The sequence below is a fragment of the Apodemus sylvaticus genome, chromosome 8 (genome assembly GCF_947179515.1).
Source record: "Apodemus sylvaticus chromosome 8, mApoSyl1.1, whole genome shotgun sequence".
NCBI lineage: Eukaryota > Metazoa > Chordata > Mammalia > Rodentia > Muridae > Apodemus > Apodemus sylvaticus.
This window is the reverse complement of record NC_067479.1, coordinates 113,300,981-113,323,821: the sequence shown is the minus strand read 5'-3', so window position 1 is coordinate 113,323,821 and position 22,841 is coordinate 113,300,981. Positions and strand designations below refer to the sequence as shown.

Sequence of the window (22,841 nt, the reverse complement as noted above, 5' to 3'; positions counted from 1 at the left end):
ATCACTGTTTGTATTCTAATGAAACAAAGGATGTGGATTTGGTAACTAAAAACCCCCTCCATTAAAAATTTTAGCTGCCCTTCAACAATTACATGTCATTTAAGTTCCCACACATGCATCTGACAAGCTCTCTCCTGAACCTAAGAGGCCAAGTCTGTGTCCTCAGAGGCAACATACTGTCCACACTAAAGGGATTAACTGCTCCCATCCAAGCTTTCATTTAGCCTGCACAACTGCCAGGATAAGAAACAAAGCAATACAACTGCCTCCTGACCTCAAACAAAAAACACAACTCTACTTTACATGTTCAGACATATTAACAAATGTAATCAGTTTGCACTAAAAATTACTCTGCCAGCAATCTACCATTTACTTTATATTTACATTGCACTTATTTTACAACTATATTAAGTTAAAATATACAAACTCTACCATTTTAAGTTATCTGTCAGAGAAAGATACTTCCACCTGCACAAAAAAGCAGAATCCTCAGATGATGTGGATGGATACCACTTTTCCTGATCTACTTAGTCTATTGCTAGGAGGCTACACAGTACAATTCACTTCCACTCTTAATATAGTGGGCTCTGGGTCTTTTTGTTATTTTGTTGTTGTTGTTGTTGTTGTTGTTGTTGTTTTCTGACAAGGTATCACTGTGCAACCATGATTGGCCTGGAACTCTCTATGCAGACTAGATTGGTCTCGAACTCTGAATAACCTGCCTGTCTCTCGGCCTCCTGCACCACACCAGACCTAGAATTTCTATTTATAAAGAAAACAAGTAAAGAAACAAAACAAGTCACTTGTAAGAGGACAATCTTAAACTAAGAAATACAATGAAACAGTTGGGGAGTCTATAGGATGGGAATGTAGCTGTGTAGGAGAATGCAGAAGGCTCTGGGTGAGTAACAGAGGAAGACACAATACCCTGTTCTAGCCTCACAAGCATGCAACAAACAAACATGCACACTGAGAAAAGGGAGGATGAGGCTTCAGAAAACTAGTTATTCCAAGAAGGAATACAAACACACACAGATACAAACTGGGTAGGAAGCAGGGCACTGGTGACCTTTAATCCCAGCATTTGGGAGGCAGAGGCAGGTAGATTTCTGAGTTCAAGGCCAGCCTGGTCTACAGAGTGAGTTCCAGAACAGCCAGCTACACAGAGAAACCCTGTCTCAAAAAAAACAAAACAAAACAAAACAAAACAAAAACCTGGGTAGAGGAGCGAAATCTGAAAAGTGAAAGTAGGTTTTATAACAACAGCAAAGATTAATACCAACCAACACTTGAGAGGCAGGAAGAGGAGAAGTTCGGGAGGACTTTAGGGTACAAACTGCATTCAAGGTTACCTTGAAAGTAGATCATCTAAACACATACTTAGGAAAGATCTCAAGATTATATTATTTAGTGAAATATCAATTTACAGAGGTATAAATAAAATCAGAGATGTTAAAAATCAATTAAGCCAGTTTTGTTCCCAGATGCTTGTTTCCATGTTTGGTTATTTGTATTTACTAATAAGACAAGGAAAAGGTTTAATAGCATCTACACTAAATTATGAACTGCTCAGAAAATGTGACTGAAAGAAAACAAGGTCAAACATCATCTAGTTGCTATTACATTTCTCAAGTGTAACTAGCATAAAGAAATAAAAATAGACAGTTCTTGGGACTGAACCTATGACCTTTTTATGTTAGATGAATGCTCTGGCACCAAGTTTTAGTCCTAGCCCTAAAGTAAAGGGGGAAAGGAGGGAGGGAGGGAGGGAGGGAGGGAGGGAGGGAGGGAGGGAGGGAGGGAGGGAGGGAGGGACTTAATTCTGTAACCCACACTAGCTTTGAACTAATGTCAATCCTCAAATTCCCAAATGCTAAAATTAAAGGTATGAAGCACCAAAATTAGCTTAAAGGCAATTTCTTTTAATCTAAAAATATTATATACATAGGGCATGTGGCGTAGGAGTAGTGTGATTTGCTTGTAATGTAAAGGCAAAAGAATCAGTTTAAGGGTCATCTGAAGCTGCATAGTGAGTCAACGGCTAGCCTGGGCTATATGAACACTGTCTTTTTTTTTTTAAGATTTATTTATATATTATATGTAAGTATACTGTAGCTGTCTTTAGACACCGCAGAAAAGGCCATCAGATATCTCATTACAGATGGTTGTGAGCCATCATGTGGTTGCTGGGATTTGAACTCAGGACCTCCGAAGAGCAGTCAGTGCTCTCAACCACTGAGCCATCTCTCAGCCAAAACCCTGTCTTTAAAACACACACATAACTTGCAGCACTAACTAACCAAAAATGGAGAGGAAACAAATAACAACTATATTTCTCTCTTTTCCACTTTCTCAACTGTGAAACTTGAGTAGTAAAGACTCCATCTGCAGAGGCTGTATAAAAACTGGCCATCTGGCTATATGATAAAACAACAACAAAAGTACACGGGGTACATGTGGCCACAAACTGAAACTCCCAGAAGAACGAAGGCACTGAGTATTGAGATTCAGTCTGTAGCTATGTATCATAAAGCTGAATTCTGTACCAACGGTCTAGTTGCCTACCTACCGGTGAATTTTCAAGTTTACCAGCTTTTGTTGTACAAACCCTATTCCTTAATTTAAAACTGTTAGTTAAATAAAAATGCCTACAGCCTGCAGTTGGGCAGAAGAGAAGCAGACAGGGCTTTGGCTCCTGGGCTTGACCTCGAGGAATGAGAAGACAACACTAAGGAGGTGGATCCTGAAAACATGGCCCAAGGGTCAACCAGGTGGAGCAAGAGCAGCCCAGGAGGAACATGGCAAGTGATGTCTCAGGGTTATTGACAGGGCAATAGACAAAATAGCAGAGGGTAGATATCTTCCCAGCTCTAGTGCTTTAAGGCTTATTGTAAATATAAAAAGTTTGTGTCTTTTATTTGGGAATTAAATGATCTAAGATGGGATAGAAACCCCCCAATTAATGTTTATTACTGCAAATGACTATCTGAAAGGGATAATAATTTCTCCTAAATTCATGGCTTTTAGATGTGATTGTTTTGGAATAATGCCTTGTACCATTTTCAATACACAGTATATTAATACTCCATGCAAAATGTAATTTTTGTTCTTTTTAAAAGTTGACATAAAAATACATGTGCATATTAAATGTTTGTAATGAAGCGGTCACTGAAGACATACTACTGAGCAGAGCCTGGCAGTCCTAGTAGAATTTCTTCTCTTGTGTAATGTCATTTTTAAATATTCTGCTTTCAATGTCAAGTATTTTTACATTTTCACATAGAAAAGACCCTTTCCACATTTTTGCCTTTATAAACATAGTAGTAAACTAAAGACAGCAATAGCTAAGAACACCAACATAAAAATGTTTCCTTCTTAATCTTAGATCTATCACATCACTTACTAAGCCTACCTAAAAAAATAATGCTTTGTCACAAGAAAAATAAACACAAAACAATAAAAAGAAAAGCATCCAAATTATACCAATGTAAATGGGGCTCAGTCTAATCTTAATATCATTCAGCTCTGAAGCCATTTTTTTAAATTTATAAATACCACTATAGTGTATCATAAAAGATAATAATTATACATAAGACACATGAATATCTTATTCCAGAAAGAGATACAGGAAGTTAACAAGTACCCAAGGTAATTTACTACAATAGTGTAATAGTAAAAGGCTGGAGACACCTAGAATTCCTTGATAAAGGAATGTCTCAAGAAAGTATGTTACACAGAGATAAGGCATAATAATCACCGGTCAGGTTTGAGACAAGGCCTCAATCTATACTCCAGGAGGGACTGGACTCTCTCCAGCCAAGGAAATCTTCCATCTCAGCTCCTGGACACTGGGAGGCAGGGACAAGCAGCCATACCTGACTTACTGAGCTGGCATAGCTGACGTTTTAGTGCCATGACATTACACTGGAACTTGAATTTTAACTAAAGACAATCCAAATTCGAACAAAAAGTCTCTATAAGAGATGAAGGAAGGAAATGTAAAGATATGGAAGGTGTGAGAACAGGGAAACTGGTATAAGCATGAAACAAATACTGGCAAGAAAAAGCAAGAAAAATGAGGGTTTAGGCATGTGACACAGAATTACTGTGACAAGCCAATTCATAAACCTCAATGGGGTTCCGTGTGAAACTGCAAACCATAGTATTTTTACACTATTTTACAAGGAGATGTACTCACTCCAAGATTTAACCAAGACACACAAGAATACCTTAAGAGTCATCAAATACATACAAATTAATTGAGATAAAATTTTTAAATATTTCAAACAAGAAATGACTGATGTTAGCCTGAAATAGTGGCTCATGCCTATAATTCTAGCATGAGAGGCCAAGGCCAACAACTATGACAAGTTCCACTCTTGACTCTAACAGCATTTAGAACAGCTTAGGGTACAGAAAAACATAACAGTACACATCTGTAACCCCATCAGACAGGAAGCAGAAATCTGTCAGAAATTCAAGGCTAGCTAGACCTTGTATCAACAAAAACAACAACAAAAAAACTAAAAAACCAAAAACAAAACGAACAAAAAGACCTCTTTATTATAAAAAACCAAAGTGAGATATGATTGAGCAGATTCTTTTCACAGTCCATAAACCAGGAGGGAAGGAGGGAAGGAGGGAGGGAGGGAGGGAGGGAAGGAGGGAGGGAAGGAGGGAGGGAGGAAGAAGGGGGATTAAGACTCATTTCCTTAAGGACTTGGAACTAAAAACTCATTCACTTAGTAAATACCCAGGGCACGTTTTGAGTATTATACCACAAACGGGTATGTGTCAGTGATGAAAACTGATAACTCAAATCTCCAAGTTACTGGAGATTTAAAACATGACTCTCTGACAGGTGGAAGGGGGGATCTGGAGGCAAAGGAATCATCTTTTGAAATCATGATGACTGACACATCTATACATCTATACAGACATTTATAGAGTAAGCTTTGCTCCAGTTCAGTTTCCCCTTCCATTCATTTTTTTTAATCTAAAAGATGAAAGACACACACAAAGTTGAAGCTGTCTGTTCAATCACATTGCCAGCAAAAGAACTACAATGAAGAGCCAGGGCATTCAGACAGGAATGCCATTAGGTGAATTCCTGATCCCCTAGACTACATATCAAGGTCACCTGTCATACACACAATATTTCCTACTTAATAACAAATTCATGGAATCACTTAATTATCTTGCAGGCTGAACAGTAGATTACAAAAGGTAATAACTATGTATGGTTTATTTTCCACTGATATAGTTCTCAGCATCAAGCAATATCCGGGCCCTGGGACATCCCTTTATTAGTTAAGCATTGAATGTCCAACATAGCTCAAGGTATAAGACATTATTACAAATTTATATTGGGTTCACTTAAAGATCCCTTCTGGGTACTGGAGAGGCGGCTTAGCAGTTTAACAGTACATACTGCTCTCCCAGAGGACTCCTAGGCTGCTCTCCTAGCACCCACCCACATCAGGGAGCTCACAAGCACTTTGTAACACTAGCTCCAGGGGATGTGATACAAGTTCACATGCACACACCCATATACTAGCATATACACCTACACATAGTTAATAATGATAAAGCTTTTAAAAGATCCCTTCTAAACATAGAACATAAATATAATACTTTAAAATTCCATACATCAGTTTATATTTTTAAAAATAAATTAAAGTCCAGAATCAGCATAGTGAAAATTCAATTCACAAATGAGAATCCTGGCCAAAAAACAAAACAAAACAAAACAAAAAAACAAAACAAAAAAACAAAACAAAAAAACAAAAACAAAAAAAACCCAAATTGTTTTTACTAAAAATACATGCTATATGTATATAACAGATATTACTAATTTATTCTCTTATTTCTCTTGCCTGCAAAACTAACATTTACAACATATACTTTTCTTGGTTAAATTATGAAAACATGGGACTTACTTAAAGGCATAGCATAAACAATATATTAAATTTCTTAAAATGTACTACAAACCTAGGATAAGAGCTTCTGACACCAAAGTTTGTGAAAGCAATTATTAAAAGATAAAGCAAAGATCATTAGAAATTTATTTTTCTATCACCTAAGACATGTGGCTACAACCCAAGAGAAAGACCTCCCACAGATGCTGATTATTAAATATGTAGAGAGTAATTTCAGCTACCTGCTTCTAAACAGGCTTTATAGGATAATTTCCTTCCTACTATTTTAGCCACCTATTTTTAATTATTTATTTCTGAGATTATAATATATTTACATCATTTCACCCTGCCCTATTGATTCTCGTAGTAAAGATGTTGCAAATGTTCCTAACTTTATACAGGCTTTACGCTTCAGCAGATAAATTCTACGGCCAAGGACTGAGGGAATGAATGATAACAGTCTAAGCCAGTGCTAATAGGCACTACACTTCTCCAAGACTTACTATTAAGCTTAGAAATACTGAAGTATGCAAAAAAAAAAAAAAATCCCACAAATCCTAAGTATCCTAGTGGGTACCTACATGTAATTTCCTTGCCAGCCGAAATCTTTCCATAGTAACACGGACAGGATAAGTCTTGTTTTCGGCAGTGCAGTAAATCTCTTAGAGTCCAGGGACAGTGAGGACACATCTGATTTAGGTCACTGTGCTTTATACAGATGAACTCCTCTAAGTTGCTTTTATGGCACAGCCAATCACTGTCTTCTACATTAGCTAATCTTCCAAGCTGATAACTACAACTTAGGGACAGTGCACTAACCAGTAGTAGACCATCTAGCTGGGGAGCGTTCCATGAAACTTTATCTTTAAAACAAAGTGTAGGGAAAGAAAGGGAGGAGTGAGAAGGAAGGATGAACTGAAAGAATGCAGCAACCAGTTTAAGGAAGTTTCTCTACATTAGAACAAAAAGAACATAGTCTAAGTGTCCTGTGTGTGGATATTAAATGTATGTGTGTCCCTTATTGTATTTTTCAGTAAGTTGGTGACCAGTAAGCTTGTTACTTAATCTCACCAAAAGCCAAGCAATTTTAACCCAGAACTTGTTTTTAAATATTACTAAATTTATAGCAGATAATCTTCAACTTGAGCTGTATTATTAACAGTATTGATAGTCATAATTTATATAACAGTTTGAAGGGAAGACAGAAATTCGCAGCACTGCTCCAGCTCTTGGGACTCAGAACTCTTTCAAACTCTTATTACTGGAGGATTTGAGGTGCTTTTGCTTCTAAGAATTATATCTACCTCTACCATAGCAAAAATAAAACTCAGTTAACTTCAGATTTATTAAAACAATATTATTTAATAAAACAATAAAAAAATACATGATAGTTTATGTAACACCTTAATGGAAATAAGTGTATCAAAACTGTCCAAACTTCAGTGAGGATAGTTTTGTGGTTCTGTTTGGTTGAAACAAATTCTCCCTATGTATTCTAAGCCAGCCTCAAACTTTCCATCCTCTTGTTTCGGCATCCCAAGTGATGGGGTAGTGGTACACTGTCATACATAGCAAATACTTTCTTTCAATTAACAATGGATACTCTTCTTTGATACTAATTCAAGTCATTTCTGAAAAGTTAATTGCAAAGTGAAACCTAAAGCAATTTCAAATTTATATTGCATATATTGTTATCAAAATCCATTTGTATTCTTGTCTTGCTTTTTGTTTTGGTGTAAGTATCTATGAGAGGAGGGAAGCCAGACAGACAAAGTTCCTTATTAAATGGAGTTTAACATTTTGGATAGACTGGATGGCAGGTAAGTCTCCAAAGATCTCGTCTCCGGATGCTAGCACTAGAGTCACAGGTACGCATCAGTTCTGTTTTTATGTGGATAATGGGAATCCAAACTCAGGTCTTATGCTTGTATTTTATCCATGTTACCCCTGAATAGTCTCTTCATTCATTAAAAAAGAAAAAAAAATAAGGTATTTATTCGACAGACTAGAATGATAGAAGTCCCAATAATCTTCCTTATTTAACTTCCCAAGTGCCCCAGCTCTAATTTTTGCAATCTGAATGAATATGATACTAGGTATTAGTGCCTTTCTAAATGTATTTCATGACATGATAAGAAAAATAAGCCCATACATCTATCAGTAAAACCATCACCATGTATGATTAAGACCAAGTATTGATCTGGAATGGGGGAGGGGTATCCCAAAAGCTGTTGTCTGACTGTGGGATATGTTCTTCTAGCTGGGCTGCCTTGTCTGGCCGCAGTGGGAGGAGAACCTAGACTCACAGTAATTTGAAGTGCCAGAATGGAGGGATACCTGGAGGTGAGGAGAGGGGGTTGTGAAGGGGTGACCAGGAGAAGGGGCAGTGAGCAGAATGTAAAACAAATAAGTAAAAATATAAAATTAATTTTGAACACACAGAGAGAGAGAGAGAGAGAGAGAATGAATGAATGAATGAATGAATGAATGAATGAATGAATGAGAATCCAAGTATTGAGAAATACCAGTGTCAGGCTGGTAGACTGAGTTTTCCAAAATCCTTTTTGTCTGAAAGTCCAGATTATTATTACAGAAAAACAAAGCAGAACAAAACAAAACACACACACAGACACACACACTCTCAAAGCCTATTAACTGTCTTACTTACAGGGAGGATCTCTTCATTTATGCTTGAGGAAATCTACCAACTGCTACACTGTCAACTGTTCAAGTGAAAACAAGAACTACAAGAGAGAACAGTAGATGTGATAGGCATGCATCAAGGTCGAGGTTCAATTCTCAGCCCCAAGTAAATAAATTCACATGTTCATTCATTCATTGATCCATACATCCATCTACTTAAGAAACCATGTCCTACTTTGAGAAGTTACTCATTCTTTACTGGGCTATTCAAACATTCTTAATTTCACAAGAGTTCTTTAAGTTACCATGAATGGTCACTATTTAAATCAAGGACTAGATATCCAACACTGCCTTACTTCCTACTGTTATTTTAATAAAATAATTTTAAATACATAAAAATCAGCTGAAAAACCTTTTTATGTGCTTGCAAGTATTACAGAACAAGTCTTCAAGTTGTGGTCTACTGAACTTTCACACAGGGAAATGGCTGTAAAAACCAGAGCACATAATCCATATCCTGTAACGCCAACTGACATTTGTCTGCACTGTTTGTTGGTTTGTAGACAGAGCCCTGCTATGCAGCCCATTCAGAACTCTGCTGCTACATTCTGTTTAAGATGCACTGAATCCTAAGACAGGAGTACATATATGTAATCCTAACAATATGGCTGAAGCAGGAGAATCATTGCTAATTAAAAGTCATTGAAAGTACCAGAACAGCCAGGGATATAAAGGGAAGATTCTGTCTCAAAACAAGAGGGGCCTATTTTGAGCCCTAGAAAATCATCTTGAACATAACTTAAAATAACATTCTCTGCATTTACCTCAGTAAATATGACACTCTTGTTTGGTTGCTTAGTAGAAATGACTATTGTCTAATGCTTTTCTATTGTTTTATTTTAGTGGATTCAGCTGCCTAAGAAGTTTGAGGCAGTCTGCTTCTCCTTTACTTTACTCCTTTACTTTCTTACCCCTGCTACTCCTTTTACTCTGATCATCACAGTTCAAGCCTCTATCTTCACTGGCCTGGAAAATGTGATAATTTTCTAGTTGGCTTCCATCTAGAGGAGATAGTACTGTCCTCAATTAACACCCACAGCTCTCAGAATGAATCCAAGTCAAAGGTCTACCTTACATCGCTTCTCCACCATTGTCTGTGGTCTACCTTGCTATTTATGTGTATGTGTGTTCTGCCTACATGTATGTCTGTGCACCACATGCACGCATCGTTGCAGGGGATTAAGAGCTGCCACAGATGTGCTTGGAAGAGCACCTAGTGCTCACCACCTGTGTACTTTTCCTTCCTGTTCTATACCTCAACCATTCTCAACTTATTAGACTTCAACTAATTTTTTTTCTACTTTTGAGTCTTGAAACACTGTATTTCTGCTCCTTGATAAATATATTAGATAATTGAGTGAATAAGGAAATAAAGTCTGATATTGAAGAAAATGAATACTATTTATTACTTAAAAGTGGGTACTTGTTTTATAGGTCCTATTGATTTTCCAAATGAGTAATATCACCTGCATTCACTTAAATCTCCTAGAGATTCTATGAAATTCCTCTACTATTCTACTATCCTCCCCTGTTTTATTCTTCAAATCTTCTCTCAAGACAGAGCCTCACAATGCAGCCAGACTGGCCTCAAGCCGGCAATCTTCCTTCCTTAGTCCAGTTTACTTTCCTTAACTTTGTCTATTTACCCAAACCTTTGGTCTAATGACCTCTGAGATGTTTTTCTTCACCTCTTATTTTCTGTAACTATTAGTTCTGTTACTATCATTATGGCCCCACACATGCTAAAAGAGAATAGTCCCAAGCTATAGCCCTGCCTTCTTTTTACTTTTTGTTATGAGATAGGGCCTCAGTAAGTTGGCCAGAGTGGTCTTGAACTCACTCTGGAGCCTATGGGGATTCAACTTGTGATGTTCTTCAGCCTTCCAACTGGCTGGGATTACAAGTCTGTGCCACCAGGCCCAGCCAGGAGGTATTTGTATATTTTTATATTGTTAGAGAATATAAAAAATACTGGGAGCATGTTTGGAATCTCTGCGCCTTAAAGAATGTTAAGTAAAATATTTGCTAAAATTATTTATTAATGTATTTGAAATTTTAGCTTATAATCTGTTCAGCATGGTGACTGTTGCACTATGAATTATCATTTGAATATGGGTTGTTGAAATAAATGTCCAAGAGAAGCTTCAAAGAGTAGCTTTGAATGCAGGCAACAAACATTTTCTCTAATTTGGTAAAGACAACAGCTGACCTGCATAACAATTTGACGATGTTTTAATCTGAATTCTTACTTTATTACTATTTCATTTTCTCACTACTAATTCTTATCTCACTAAGAAAACAGAAATTCTTCTCTTGGTTTCTCTAGATATTAGCACCTTGTTTAAACTTTCTTTCTCAGATTCTTTCTGAGATCACACAGAATTCTCTGTGGGCTCTAAGAAGTTGACGAGCAAACACTAAAGGGCAATGAGGACAGGCTCTCAGGGAGTAGCTACCTCTAACCTTGTCTCTGGCATGCATTTCTTTCTCAGGTCCACAAGAAACCACTATCTCCATTGGCTTCAGCTCCATTTTCTCACAACTGAGTCTCTACTCTGGATCCTTCTAAATAAGAGTAAGATTATAGATTTTAACAGATTAGTCAAATAACTGGACTGCAGAAGAATTCACAAAGCCAGCAGGGCAATCATGCCTGTCTGTAATCCAGCACTTAGGAAGCTGCAGCAGGCAGGAGGATACAAGGCTGTGTTGGCTGCCAGGTACATCTGGTGGTGGGAAGACTGTGTGAAAGACTGCGAATGTGTTGCATGTGTTGCGCCGCCTTTTAATTTTCTCATATTTTGAAAGAGTTTGTAAGAACTTGTGATAACTTCTCAAATTTCCTATTTTCTTAATAAGACAGCTAACAAAGTAAAAAGTTGAATGAGGGCTAAATTTATTCTGAATGAATCTCGGGTTCTTAGAAAACTGGAGACCAAGTCTCCCAAATGCAAAAATATTCCCAAGAGACACTGTACCCAGCAGGTACAATGTGCAAAAATACCCACAGTAGTTCCTCCTGGACAGACTGACAACTGGAGTAGAACATTCACTCTTCCTAAAAGGTCCCACTGAGGAATGCACCATGAGGCTAGGGGCCCAGCTTCAATCCCAAACCCCAAATCAAAAAATCAAAAGCTGATAAACTATTAAAAAAAAATTACTCTTACTAGAAATGTAAACAATGATTTAATCTGGTGGCTGTATTTATGTTAGTACCCAATAATTACATAGGTAAAGCAATAATTATTTAAAACTGTACCTCAATAGCTGAGCAATTAAATGATCTACCTTTACTTTCTAAACTAATCTGGCTACCTCCCAGCCCCATCCCATATTTGCATATTATTATTGATCTGCTACTTTGGGCTTCAGGTGTGTTTCCATGATCTCTCCCTGGATCTCTTTCTTATGGCTTCCTCCATTTTCCTTGACGATATAAATCTCCCTCTCTCCCCTCTTCTGGTTGGCAAATGGTCCACCGTATTCTGTGTTCTGCCCATCCATTAGGTAATCCACATTCATTGACAAGGCAGACAATAAATGGTAAGAACTGTTGACACAAACTTGAGCCAGGAGATTCTTGGTGCAAGCATTACAATTAAGTGTCCTGATTGAAATATGACGGCAGAGAAATCATCATCTGAACAACACAAAGGTAAACTTTACCCAGTGCACAAAGACATTATGCCTACAATAAGCACCAAAGGTTCCTACTGTATAGTAATTCTAAAGATGGAATAGAAATAACACAATTTCAGCACTTCCAGAATAGGCAAACAGCTGTCATCAAAGCTAAGCTTGGAAATCCTTGTCACTGGTCACATACATAAAAATCCATGCTTTCCATAAAGCAAAATCCACACAAGGAAGAGCAAACAAGAAAATACATACGGTTTCCAAAAACGAATAAACATTTAAAACTGGTAAAAACTGATTTACATTTTTCTAGTATTCAATACTTATAACCTAATTAAACCCTTACTTCAGGTTAAATGAAAAACAATACCCAAATGACCACATTGTGACTGTAGCATTAGGAAGGGCTAAGGAAGAAGTACTAAACTCCTGGACAGCCTGGGCAATAAAGTAATTAAAACTCACCTCAAAACAAAAAATAAAAATGCCCTCAGAGTATACTGTTGGTTATAGCACATGCTATAACCTTAACTCAGAAGGGGTATGTGTACATTTAAGGCCAGCCTGGGCTACAAAACAAGTCACTGTCTCAAAACAACAGAAAATGATCTTTAGTGGAGTTTTGGCATTTATATTACAGTGCTGTATATTCTGTGAGCACACACTAAGGCTTATACTAAAATACAAACATAAAAATACATTAATAAAAAAAATTTCAAGCCAGGCAGTGGTGGCGCACACCTATAATCCCAGCATTTGTGAGGCAGAGGCAGGTGGATTTCTGAGTTTGAGGCCAGCCTAGTCTATAGAGTGAGTTCCAGGACAGCCAGGGCTACACAGAGAAACCCTGTCTCGGAGGGGAAAAAAAAAAAAAAAAAAAGACCAAAAATAATTCAAGAGAATCAAAAAACGCATCTTTTCCCCAAAAACTTTAAAACTTTAAAAACTTGGTTAAATGAAAATAATTTCCATAGAGTAAACTCTCTCTTTTAAGGAAGTTAACAGATGCAACAACACACGACTGTATAAAAGATATAGACATATGACTTCATTCCTGGGGAGTTCATGGAAAATGGTGAAAATCAGAAACGCAATGAGACTGGGATCCTACAACCATGTCAACATGAGCTCAGCAAAAGCCAATTCAGTTGAGTCAGTTGTTAGGTTTATTTTTCAGGATGTTGGAGATCTAATGCAGGCACCAGAGCACCCGAGGCAAGTGTTTTACCACTGATACATCCCAAGCCCTTGGATAACTTAAAAATATTTATGAATCTCAATAAATAGTTAAGTATTTTCACAAGGGGAAAAATCTAAGTTTAAGCAAGTATATATACTCCAGCTTGGCACAGTGGCAAACACCTGGAATCACAGCATTCAGGAGTCAAAAAAGATCACCTAGAGTTTAAGGTCAGTCAGACCATCTCACAAAGAAAGAAGAAAATCTAAGTTAGTTGAACATAACTGCCCTGCTTGCTTTCTATGGTTGCGCTGAAGACCATGACCAAAAACAACTTTGGGAGAACAGGGTTTGTTTTTTTGGTTTTTTTTTTTTAACATCAGCTTATAAACCAACAAGAGAACTCCAGAAGAACCTGCAGACAAGAACTGAAGTACAGGCCACAGAGGAAGCCATTTACTGGCTTGTTCTACATGGCTTACTCATCATGCTTTTGTAGACAACCCAGGACCACCTGCCCAGAGGTGGTCATAGACATGTCTAGAGGCCAGTCCGATAGGACTCAAGCTGACAAAAAAGCAATACAATCACCAAACTGTGACCACCTTATGCCTAAGCCACTACATTCTAAAGACTGTCTCTAACTTTTCCTTTATGCTTCACTGACTCAAATTCCTGAGTAAATGTAAACAGGATTAGAATACCAATAACTACAAACTCAAATTACAAAAGGATAAATGAACTCAGTAAATAATTGGGTAAGAGGTATGCAGTTTATTGACATGTTATGAAAAATGGTATTTTTTGAAATACCATTATAAACTATGGTATTGATAAAGTACCTTTACAAAATGAAAATTAAATAATTCTTGTTAGATTCTATTAATAACCTCTCAAAAAGTATGTCAACACATGACATAAGGCAGTATTAAAAAAAATCATCTACTGGGCATGGCATTATAAGGAGACTAAGAAAGGAGGATAGTGATTTTGTTCAAGAACAACCTGGAATACATAGAAAGTCTGAGGCCAACCTGGGCTACACAGTGAGATGTCCAATCAGGAGAAGGAAGGAGGAAGAGAGAAGAGGGGAGGAGAAATTAGAAGCTGGTATGGCAGTGCATATATGTGAACAAGTGAAATACCTTAAGTTTGAGGTCAGGCTGAATTCAAGGCCAGCCTGGGCTCAAATTTTTTAATATGTTTAAAAATAAAAATTATTTATATAAAAAGATTACAAATTCCAGTGTACTGATACAGATATTATATTCTTACTTTTCTTTTAAAGAAATCCTGTATTTAATTAGACAGATATTATATTCTTACTTTTCTTTTAAAGAAATCCTGTATTTAATTAGACAGATATTATATTCTTACTTTTCTTTTAAAGAAGTGCTGTATTCAATTAGACCTAGCTATCTCTATCAGTACAAAGAACCACCACCCCCCTCGGCAACTGTTTGATGGCATAAGATGGATATCCCATAATTTACTCTACCTTTGCCATACAAGGGGGTTATTTCCATAATGTTTTTTCTGTTTCTTTTGTTTTATCTTTTAAGATGGTGTCTTCCTATGTAGCCCAGACTTGTCTGGAAGTCACAACAATTGGTTTGCCTGTTTTCCAGGTGGTAGGCTTGAAAAACTGAACCACCATACCTGACTTAAAAAGCAACTTTTAAAATGATACAGGGTTTTTTTGTATAGCCCTGGATGTCCTGGAACTTAATCCATAGACCAGGCTGGCCTTGAACTCAGATATCTGCCTGCCTCTGCCTCCCAAGTGCTGGGATTAAAGGTGTGAGCCACCACTGCCCAGCAAAATGATACATTTTGAATCTCTTCCTATACAGTTAACTAAAACATAGAAGTCTGTCTTATACAGGTTTACATATTTGGTTTCATACGATTTGCTCTTTCAAGGTCTATGGCATCTATTAGTGATTTGGTGCTCATGCTTTCTAAGAACAACTACATGTGGAGCTGGAGAGATGGTTCAGAGGTTGAGAGCACCCCTCTACCAAAGGTCCTGAGTTCAATTCCCAGCAACCACATGGTGACTAACAACCATCTATAATGAGATCTGGCACCTTCTTCTGGTATGTAGGCATAAATGCAGGCAGAACACTGTACATAATAAAGACATTTAAAAAAAAAGACTGCATGTGGCTGCATTCTCTCATCCAAGTTTAATACATTTATCTGTTACAGTATTTCTCAAGAGCCTTTAATATGTTGTTATAAATTATGAATTTCTAAAAAGTATGTGTGACATTTCTCAATTTTATTTGGTTACAAATAGTTCTTTGACAGAATCTCTTATAGACTTCACAATCTGAGAAATAAATTCCAAGTGAATGTTATAGGGTGGATGCAAAAATTTCTAACAACTATTTAAACAAAATATAAGCAAACTTTAAAGATACATAGCTAAACTATGTCAATTTTTAGGACATGTTCTTTAGCTGTCTTCTGAATTCCTTTGAGATTTTAATATAAAGCTATTTGTATCTCTCCTAGAAAAAGAAAGAAAGAATGAATGAATGAATGAATGAACTGAAGTTTTGCAAGTGATTCATAAGCCCCCAGGTGCCATACCATAGTTACCTCTAGTTTTAAATCAATTTTAAATACAGTGCTGTATTAGGAGGTACCATTAATACTTTGCATTGTAGGACAAAATCCAGAATTATTTTCATTTCACACTAATGAAAAAAACCAAATAATTCACCGAGGTTCTGAGTCAAAACAAGTGAACTGACTTACAAGAATCACCTTTCACAATCATTAATTAAGAAAACAGCTATGGAAACTTTTAATGTGGTTAATTTTCATACAGGCATCTTTTTTTATATAAATCACATTCTCACAAAACAAAAATTTGGTCTTTAAATTCATTTCATAGAATATTAAAAAAAAAAATCAAGATTTTCTTTTCTTAAGGGCTTTACTACATGAACTAATGGTGGTCTTGTGGATTAAAGCAACCTCCCTGCATCAGCCTCCCAGGAAGCTAAGTACAACACAAGCATACATAAGACTCAACTTCTGGGAGTTTTCAGAGAGCAAGGAAGTTTATGCATCAAAGAGTTGGTGCTAGGGAAAAAAAAAAAAAGAGAGAATTCTGCTGCCAGTGTAGGTGGAGAGATGTAAACACCAAGGAGAGAGAAACTGCATTTTAAATGTACTTCAAAGCAGCTCCAAATAGTAGGTAATGCAAGCACTCTGGAGGGGCCAGCTCAATGTTCACAGTTCAAGAACAGCCCATTCTCCAGATAGACCAAGGACACACAGCAAGAGCTGGTCTGGGGGGAGGGGCGGGGAGGAAGTGTGGAGGGAAAGGGAAGGGAAGGGAGAGGGAGGTGAGGGGAAGGGAAGGTGAGAGAAGGTGAGGGGAAGGTGAGGTGGGGAGGGGAGGGAAGAGGAGGGGAGGGGAGAATGAACCCAGGAAACTTAAAGCACTGCCTCAGAATTACATCCACAAGGACAGTGAGGACGCTGAAAGCCAACCTTCCAGCTCCACTAAGCTTTGCCACATCTGCCCTAAAGATGTCTCTAGGCACTCATACCCTCTATATAGTCTATGGACATTTGTCTTTCCCTCACTTCCCTGTTCTCTCCCTGCTCAAACTCCAGCCAACCAGCCGTATCAAAGTAGTAGTGAACTTTGAAAGATATTTTCGTAGCAAAGTGTAAAATTATTGCACATCAATAATTTGTTTTGACTGGGTGTTGTGGCTCATGTCTTTCATCAGGAGGCAGAGGACTTTGGTGAGTTCAAGGATAGCCTGGTCTGTACAGGCCAAACAGGACTACATAGTAAGACCCTTAAGACCCTATCTTTAATTTAAGAAATATGCTTCCTAGAAGACTCTTACCAAAAGCATCTGTAGTTATACAGGAAGACTCAAGAGAAAGAAAGACGCTACATAAATTTGATTCATTTTCTTGTTAAAGACACTGATTTTTAAACTAAAAGAAATTCTGTGTACTTTTAGTATTTCCCCAAAATAAAGAATACCAGTAAGCTAATAAGCTGACACACACTTGTAACTCCAGCATTCTGGAGGCAGATGGAGGAGGGTGACTAAATTTTCAGCCTGAGCTGAGGCATGAGTACCAAGCAATCCTAAACTATATAGCAAGACTTGTCTCAAAAAGAATTTGTAAATAAATACTAAAGTAGGAAATATTGTGCATATAAAAATGTAAGAAGTACATGGACAACAAATCATTAATTATACATTACAGTTGTAAGAAAAAAGCTTCTATCAGCCTTCTCTTTACTCACTCTGTAGAAACCATTCTACACTCCTTCATTATCAAATATGCATCTTGTAATTTAAAAATTACTTCCCACCTTGAAAGTAAATGTATTTTCATGGGTATAGTCTTAGATTTCTCATCAGAAATGATATACAATCAACAGATCCTCAGACTGGACAATCTGATAGAAAATAAGTAATACAATCTTGGACTCCACAGGCAGAGGGAGATCTCCACTAAGATGTGAACAGAGTGGACTATACAAATGTCATAGTCCACATAGCATTCTCTGCACAAGAAAGAATAAAGTATTTAAAACAGTGATACAATTTGTCAAAATATTCTGTAACTCTTCACTTCTACACCTTGGAGGGAAAAAAGTCATTAAACACATTAAAATTCAAACAGTATCAGCTTTAGATAAAATGCAAATCTGTATCATAAACACGTAATTTCTAAATCTACTCTTGTAATATCAGTCATGGCACAGCCTAGCGTTTTTCTAGTCATTCAGCCCTCAGCAGTGCTACAGCCTGTATCACAGTGTCAATCACAGACTTTCTTGATTCACCAAAAACAGAAACAATTCTAAACTTTTCTAAATTGTTAAATCTCAACAAAATATGTGATGCTCTCAAGTAAAGAAAGCAAGTTCAAATCTTATTGCTAATAAATGTTGTAATAATTTTCTTATTACTACATGATACAACAAAATTAAAAATTACTGAATGCATAAAAGAATAAAAATGCATGAGGGTAAACAGTTCATGTCTATTATTGCCCTAACTTTTGTATGAAAGTTGTGGCACAAAGGTGGTGAGTTAGAACTGACTTCACACCACAAACAACTGACCACTACTTATTCTTTTGTGCTCTCTCTCTCTCTCTCTCTCTCTCACACACACACACACACACACACACACACACAAAGTAAATATGCACGTGTAACAAAAAGAATGCTTAAACTCTGCATATCTATCTATAAGTAACCCATAGCACTAACCTTATAAACAAGCCTTAACATAAACAGCCCTTTCTGTTACTGCAAGGCCTATCCATCTTAAGATCTTATTTGTGGTAAGATAGAGTAAGAGAAAGAGGAAGAAAAGCAACCCATTACAGGATGTTGACAAGTAGCTACCAAAGTTTAAATATATACTGGCTAGCACACCACATGCCACTAAAACGTTATACTAGGTCCCTCCAGTGCCAGGGTACTCTGACTTTCAATTTAACCTATTCAACTAATGAGAGTTTAGTGTAGGAGCATGCTACTTTTCATATCCTCTGCCTGGTCAAAAGTAAACCTATGTTCTTAAGTCAGCCATTGCCTGGTGTCACTATCAGACACAACTGTCCTCCAATCTAAGTCTAGTTTTACTTGGACAAGTGACAGGCGTACTGCCTCTCCCTTAACTGTTACAAATCCAGAGTATAGCCTCAAATTACCAAGAATAAGCCAAAAAGGTAACGGAAGTTCTGGTAATATGCCTGGGATGCCATATATGTAAAAGTTGTCAGTAGCGAAAGTGATTCACAGTTCCCCAAAAGGAGGATATTTACAAACTCACAAAAACTAGATTGAGTCTTATTCCTTCTAGCCTAATACCTATCTTTTTTCTAAAGAAATACTTCTAACAGAATCATGAAATATTTTAACTGGCATTCACAAATTGAATGTAAAGGCCATCAGCATGTTCACTCAACATGCCAAAATAAACCCTCTGAAAGCAGGGCTCCATCTACCTAGCATGACTATTTTCCAGTACCCAGTATTCATGAGATACTTAGTATCTATAAGGTGAAGCTGGGTAAAGCGAAACATGCCTTTAATTCCAGCATTTGAAGTGGAGGCAGCAACTTTGATGCTGGTCTGTGCTATGTGGTGCATTCAAAATCAGCCTCAAACACACAGGGAAACCTTCCCTTTAAAAAAGAAAAAGGAAAAAAAAAAAAAAAAGCCTAAAAATGAGAAAAACCATAGAAGCAACCTTTTCATGGAACAGTCTCAAAATGCTCAAAAGAAATCTTCCTTGCTAAAACTAGAGAATTGGTACTATATGCTACAACCTACACAGGAAAATATGACTAACAAGTAATTACTTATCCAGCACTAAAACAGTAAGATTCTGATAAATTCTAAATGATACCTCAATGGTGACATTTTTATTAATGCGAAACAAATGCTCCAGCCAGATGTGGTGGCACAAGCCTAGCACAGATAAGCCTCCCCCTCACCCAGTTCAATCCCTCAAAACAAAAGATAATGCAAGGTAAAAGTTTTCCTTCTAATGCTATGGTCAGTGAGAAATCATAATACTAAACTATGAGGGGGATGGGCTCCATTTACAAAGTAATATGAGTGGCCTCCAACATAATGGCTACTCAAATAGTTTTGCATAATTATAAAGTTAAGGTGGTATATAAATATGAATTTCAGTCAACTCTTTTGGCTAGGCCAGTCTATTGTGAAGTAAAAGTTATAACTGAGAGTTGGACATAGTGGCCCATGCCTATAATGCAAGCACTAGTGTGGCTAAAACAGGAGGATTGTAACAAGGTTGAGGCCTGCCTGAGGACACTGTGGGTCCCTGTCTCAAAAAAAGAAAGTTATAATTGACAAACATCACAGTATCTCATTTTTATGATTTTCACCTATGCTCTCCACTATTTTAACCTATTTTCACTGCTGCTTTCGGACTAGGAGCTTACAAAATTTTCTCTATTATAATTTATTTTTATTGCTATTTTGCTTGCATGTATTGTGGAAGAAGAATTACAAACAGCTGTAAGCTGCCAACCGGGTGCTGGGAATTGAACCAGGGTCCTATGAAAGAGCAGTCAGGGCTCTTAACGGCTGAGCAGTCTCTCCAATCCCTTATTTCTATTACTAATTTCTGTATGTTTACTATTGCCAAGTTTTATCCTCCCTAAGACTTAGGGAGTATAACCTTCCAAAATACTCTATCATGCTACTAATAACAGAACTGAGAGTTCCTTTCCATCTGTTTGTCCCCTGTCCTGTTCCTCTTTGTAGACACATGCCCATACCCAGACCCCTCTGAATGAAGCTTCTATTAGGGAAAAACTGGTTCTACTCTGGACACTACAGAATAGATTCTCAATAAGCTACTACACAGAATGAATGAATGAATGAATGAATGGCAATGGCCTTATTATGTACTACTTCTGATACACATTTTGAGAATACATCATTTTCCCCAGGTTTATGAAAACTGATAGTTTACTGTTCAGCTGAAAATGTGCAAATAAGGTTAAGAACAAGCAACCGTGTATTTGACAGATACTCTTGGAGAAGGTCCTAAGGATCATTCACAAGCCATAAAAAGAATCCTTAGGAGTTTCCAGTACTTCATCACTGTGGCCCATCACACCCATAACCACTGCAGAACAACTTCACAGTCTTAACACTGAAGTTTTCCTTTACATTTAAAGAGCTTATATTTGAATACTGTGAAGTAATAAATGACCACTGCCCACGGCCTCCACAATAACCTTTAAAATAACATGGGAAGGGGACTGGGAAGGGGACTTTAAGGAAAATTCTACTTTAAAAAAAAAAAGGGAAAAATGTCCTTTTCCTTGCTTTGAAAAGACTGGAAAATTCATCCCTGCAACCTTCCCTCCCCTTTCCCTGGTCAGAGTAAAAACTGGGAGTAGGAAAATTAATACCACCCCATCCTTTGAGTCACAGACTTTGAAAGGAGAAGGCAGTTTCCTCTGTGGGGCACAGACCCGTTCCTGTTTCTGGAGAACGGGCCACTTGTGTGCCCCACCCCACCCCCACCCCGTCTAAATGAGAATCCCATTTCTGCAAGTCCCACGTCTGCCCTTACTCAAGCTGCTTGCTAGTCTGGCTGGGAAAGCGGGGTCGGCTGGCTGGTGACGCGCAGCGCAGGGCACTGGGGTCTCCCTCGGTCTATCCTCTCTATGGAGCCCGGAGGAGGACATTCCACGCACGGTCCTTCTCCTGGGCCTGTGACCCAACACTCCACACAGCGCCCGCCCCGACGGCCGGTCCCGACTCCGGCCACGGGCTCAAGGCGGCGGCCGCAGGAAGAGCAGCCCAGGCTGAAGGACGGCAGCGTCCACGCGGCGGGAGAACACGGCGGCCGGCGCCCGCCGCGCGTCCGAGAGCTGGGCACCGCGGCGGCGGACACGCGCGTCCTCGGAAGAGGCGTGCCCGAGGGCTCCGGGCCGGCCGTCCCCCGCGACCCCCGCCACACAAAGGCGACGGCGGCGCGCAGCCGCCAGCACAGGCCGCCGGCAGCCCCGCCGCCACGCCGCCTTTGTCTGCCGGCCTCGGCCTCCCCGCTCCTTACCCGCGTGAGTAGCGGTCTCATCTGCTCGCCGGCCCCGTCTGCCTCCATGGCCCGCCCGGGAGCTCTGAGAGGCCGCGACCGCGGCAGAGACGGGCACGCGGAGAGCGACCCTGTGCGGAGCGCTGGCCGCGAAGAGCTGGCCGCCGAGTGCGGCGCCGGCTGCGGGCGCGGGACGTTCTCAGCGAGAGAGGCAACGGCGTGCCGCGAGGACTGAGAGAGCCAGAGGACGCGGCGCGGAGGAGGCAGCCGCGCCGGGGCGGGGGCGGGGCTGGCGGGCGGGGGCGGGGCGCGCTCCGGCACGCCCCCCCGGAGCACGCCCCTAGCTTGTTTGGCACCAGGGCCGGCGTGGAGCGACCGCCTCCAGTGGCTAAGGGGCTTAGAGGTTGGGCGGAGGCAGAAGCAGACAGACATTCGTATCAGCCAATCAGCAGCTCGGGTGGTTCTGTCCGCCCCCGCCCCCCACGGTCAGTTTCCCGGAGGCCCCGCCCCTCTTTGTAAAGGCTTAATTGACCGAGGCTGAGAGTGGAACTCGGTTTTTCGAATCGGAAGTTCTACAGACTTTCGAAGTGGAATGGGGTCATCACCCCCTTCGGCTCCTCACCACGTGTTTTACAAGCAGGAGGGAAACAGAACGACGCCCGATTCTTTCTCCGCCTCTGCAAGTTTCTCTCCTAGTGGTAACTCTATCATGGGTCCTGTAAAAGAGAGGACACACTTAGCCACTTGCCATGTGTACTCTCTGCACTAGCCAAGTCACACGACCCTGTAGGTAGGGCGCTTGTCTAATATCTA

At 39.1% G+C, this 22,841-nt stretch overlaps 1 protein-coding gene across 4 annotated transcripts in view; it reads right to left on the bottom strand.

Annotated features, from left to right (window-relative positions):
- The window catches only part of Slc4a7 (solute carrier family 4 member 7), an 89,082-nt gene extending 66,778 nt beyond the window's left edge, over nt 1-22,304 (bottom strand). The window contains exon 1 of one of the 4 annotated variants that reach the window (XM_052190361.1): nt 22,050-22,304. In XM_052190361.1, the coding sequence (XP_052046321.1) occupies nt 22,050-22,097 (48 nt within the window). In that variant the 5' untranslated portion in view covers nt 22,098-22,304. The remainder of the gene's footprint in view (nt 1-22,049) is intronic. The other 3 variants (XM_052190363.1, XM_052190362.1, XM_052190360.1) reach the window with 3 other exon arrangements.
- Nucleotides 22,305-22,841: the final 537 nt, after the last annotated feature.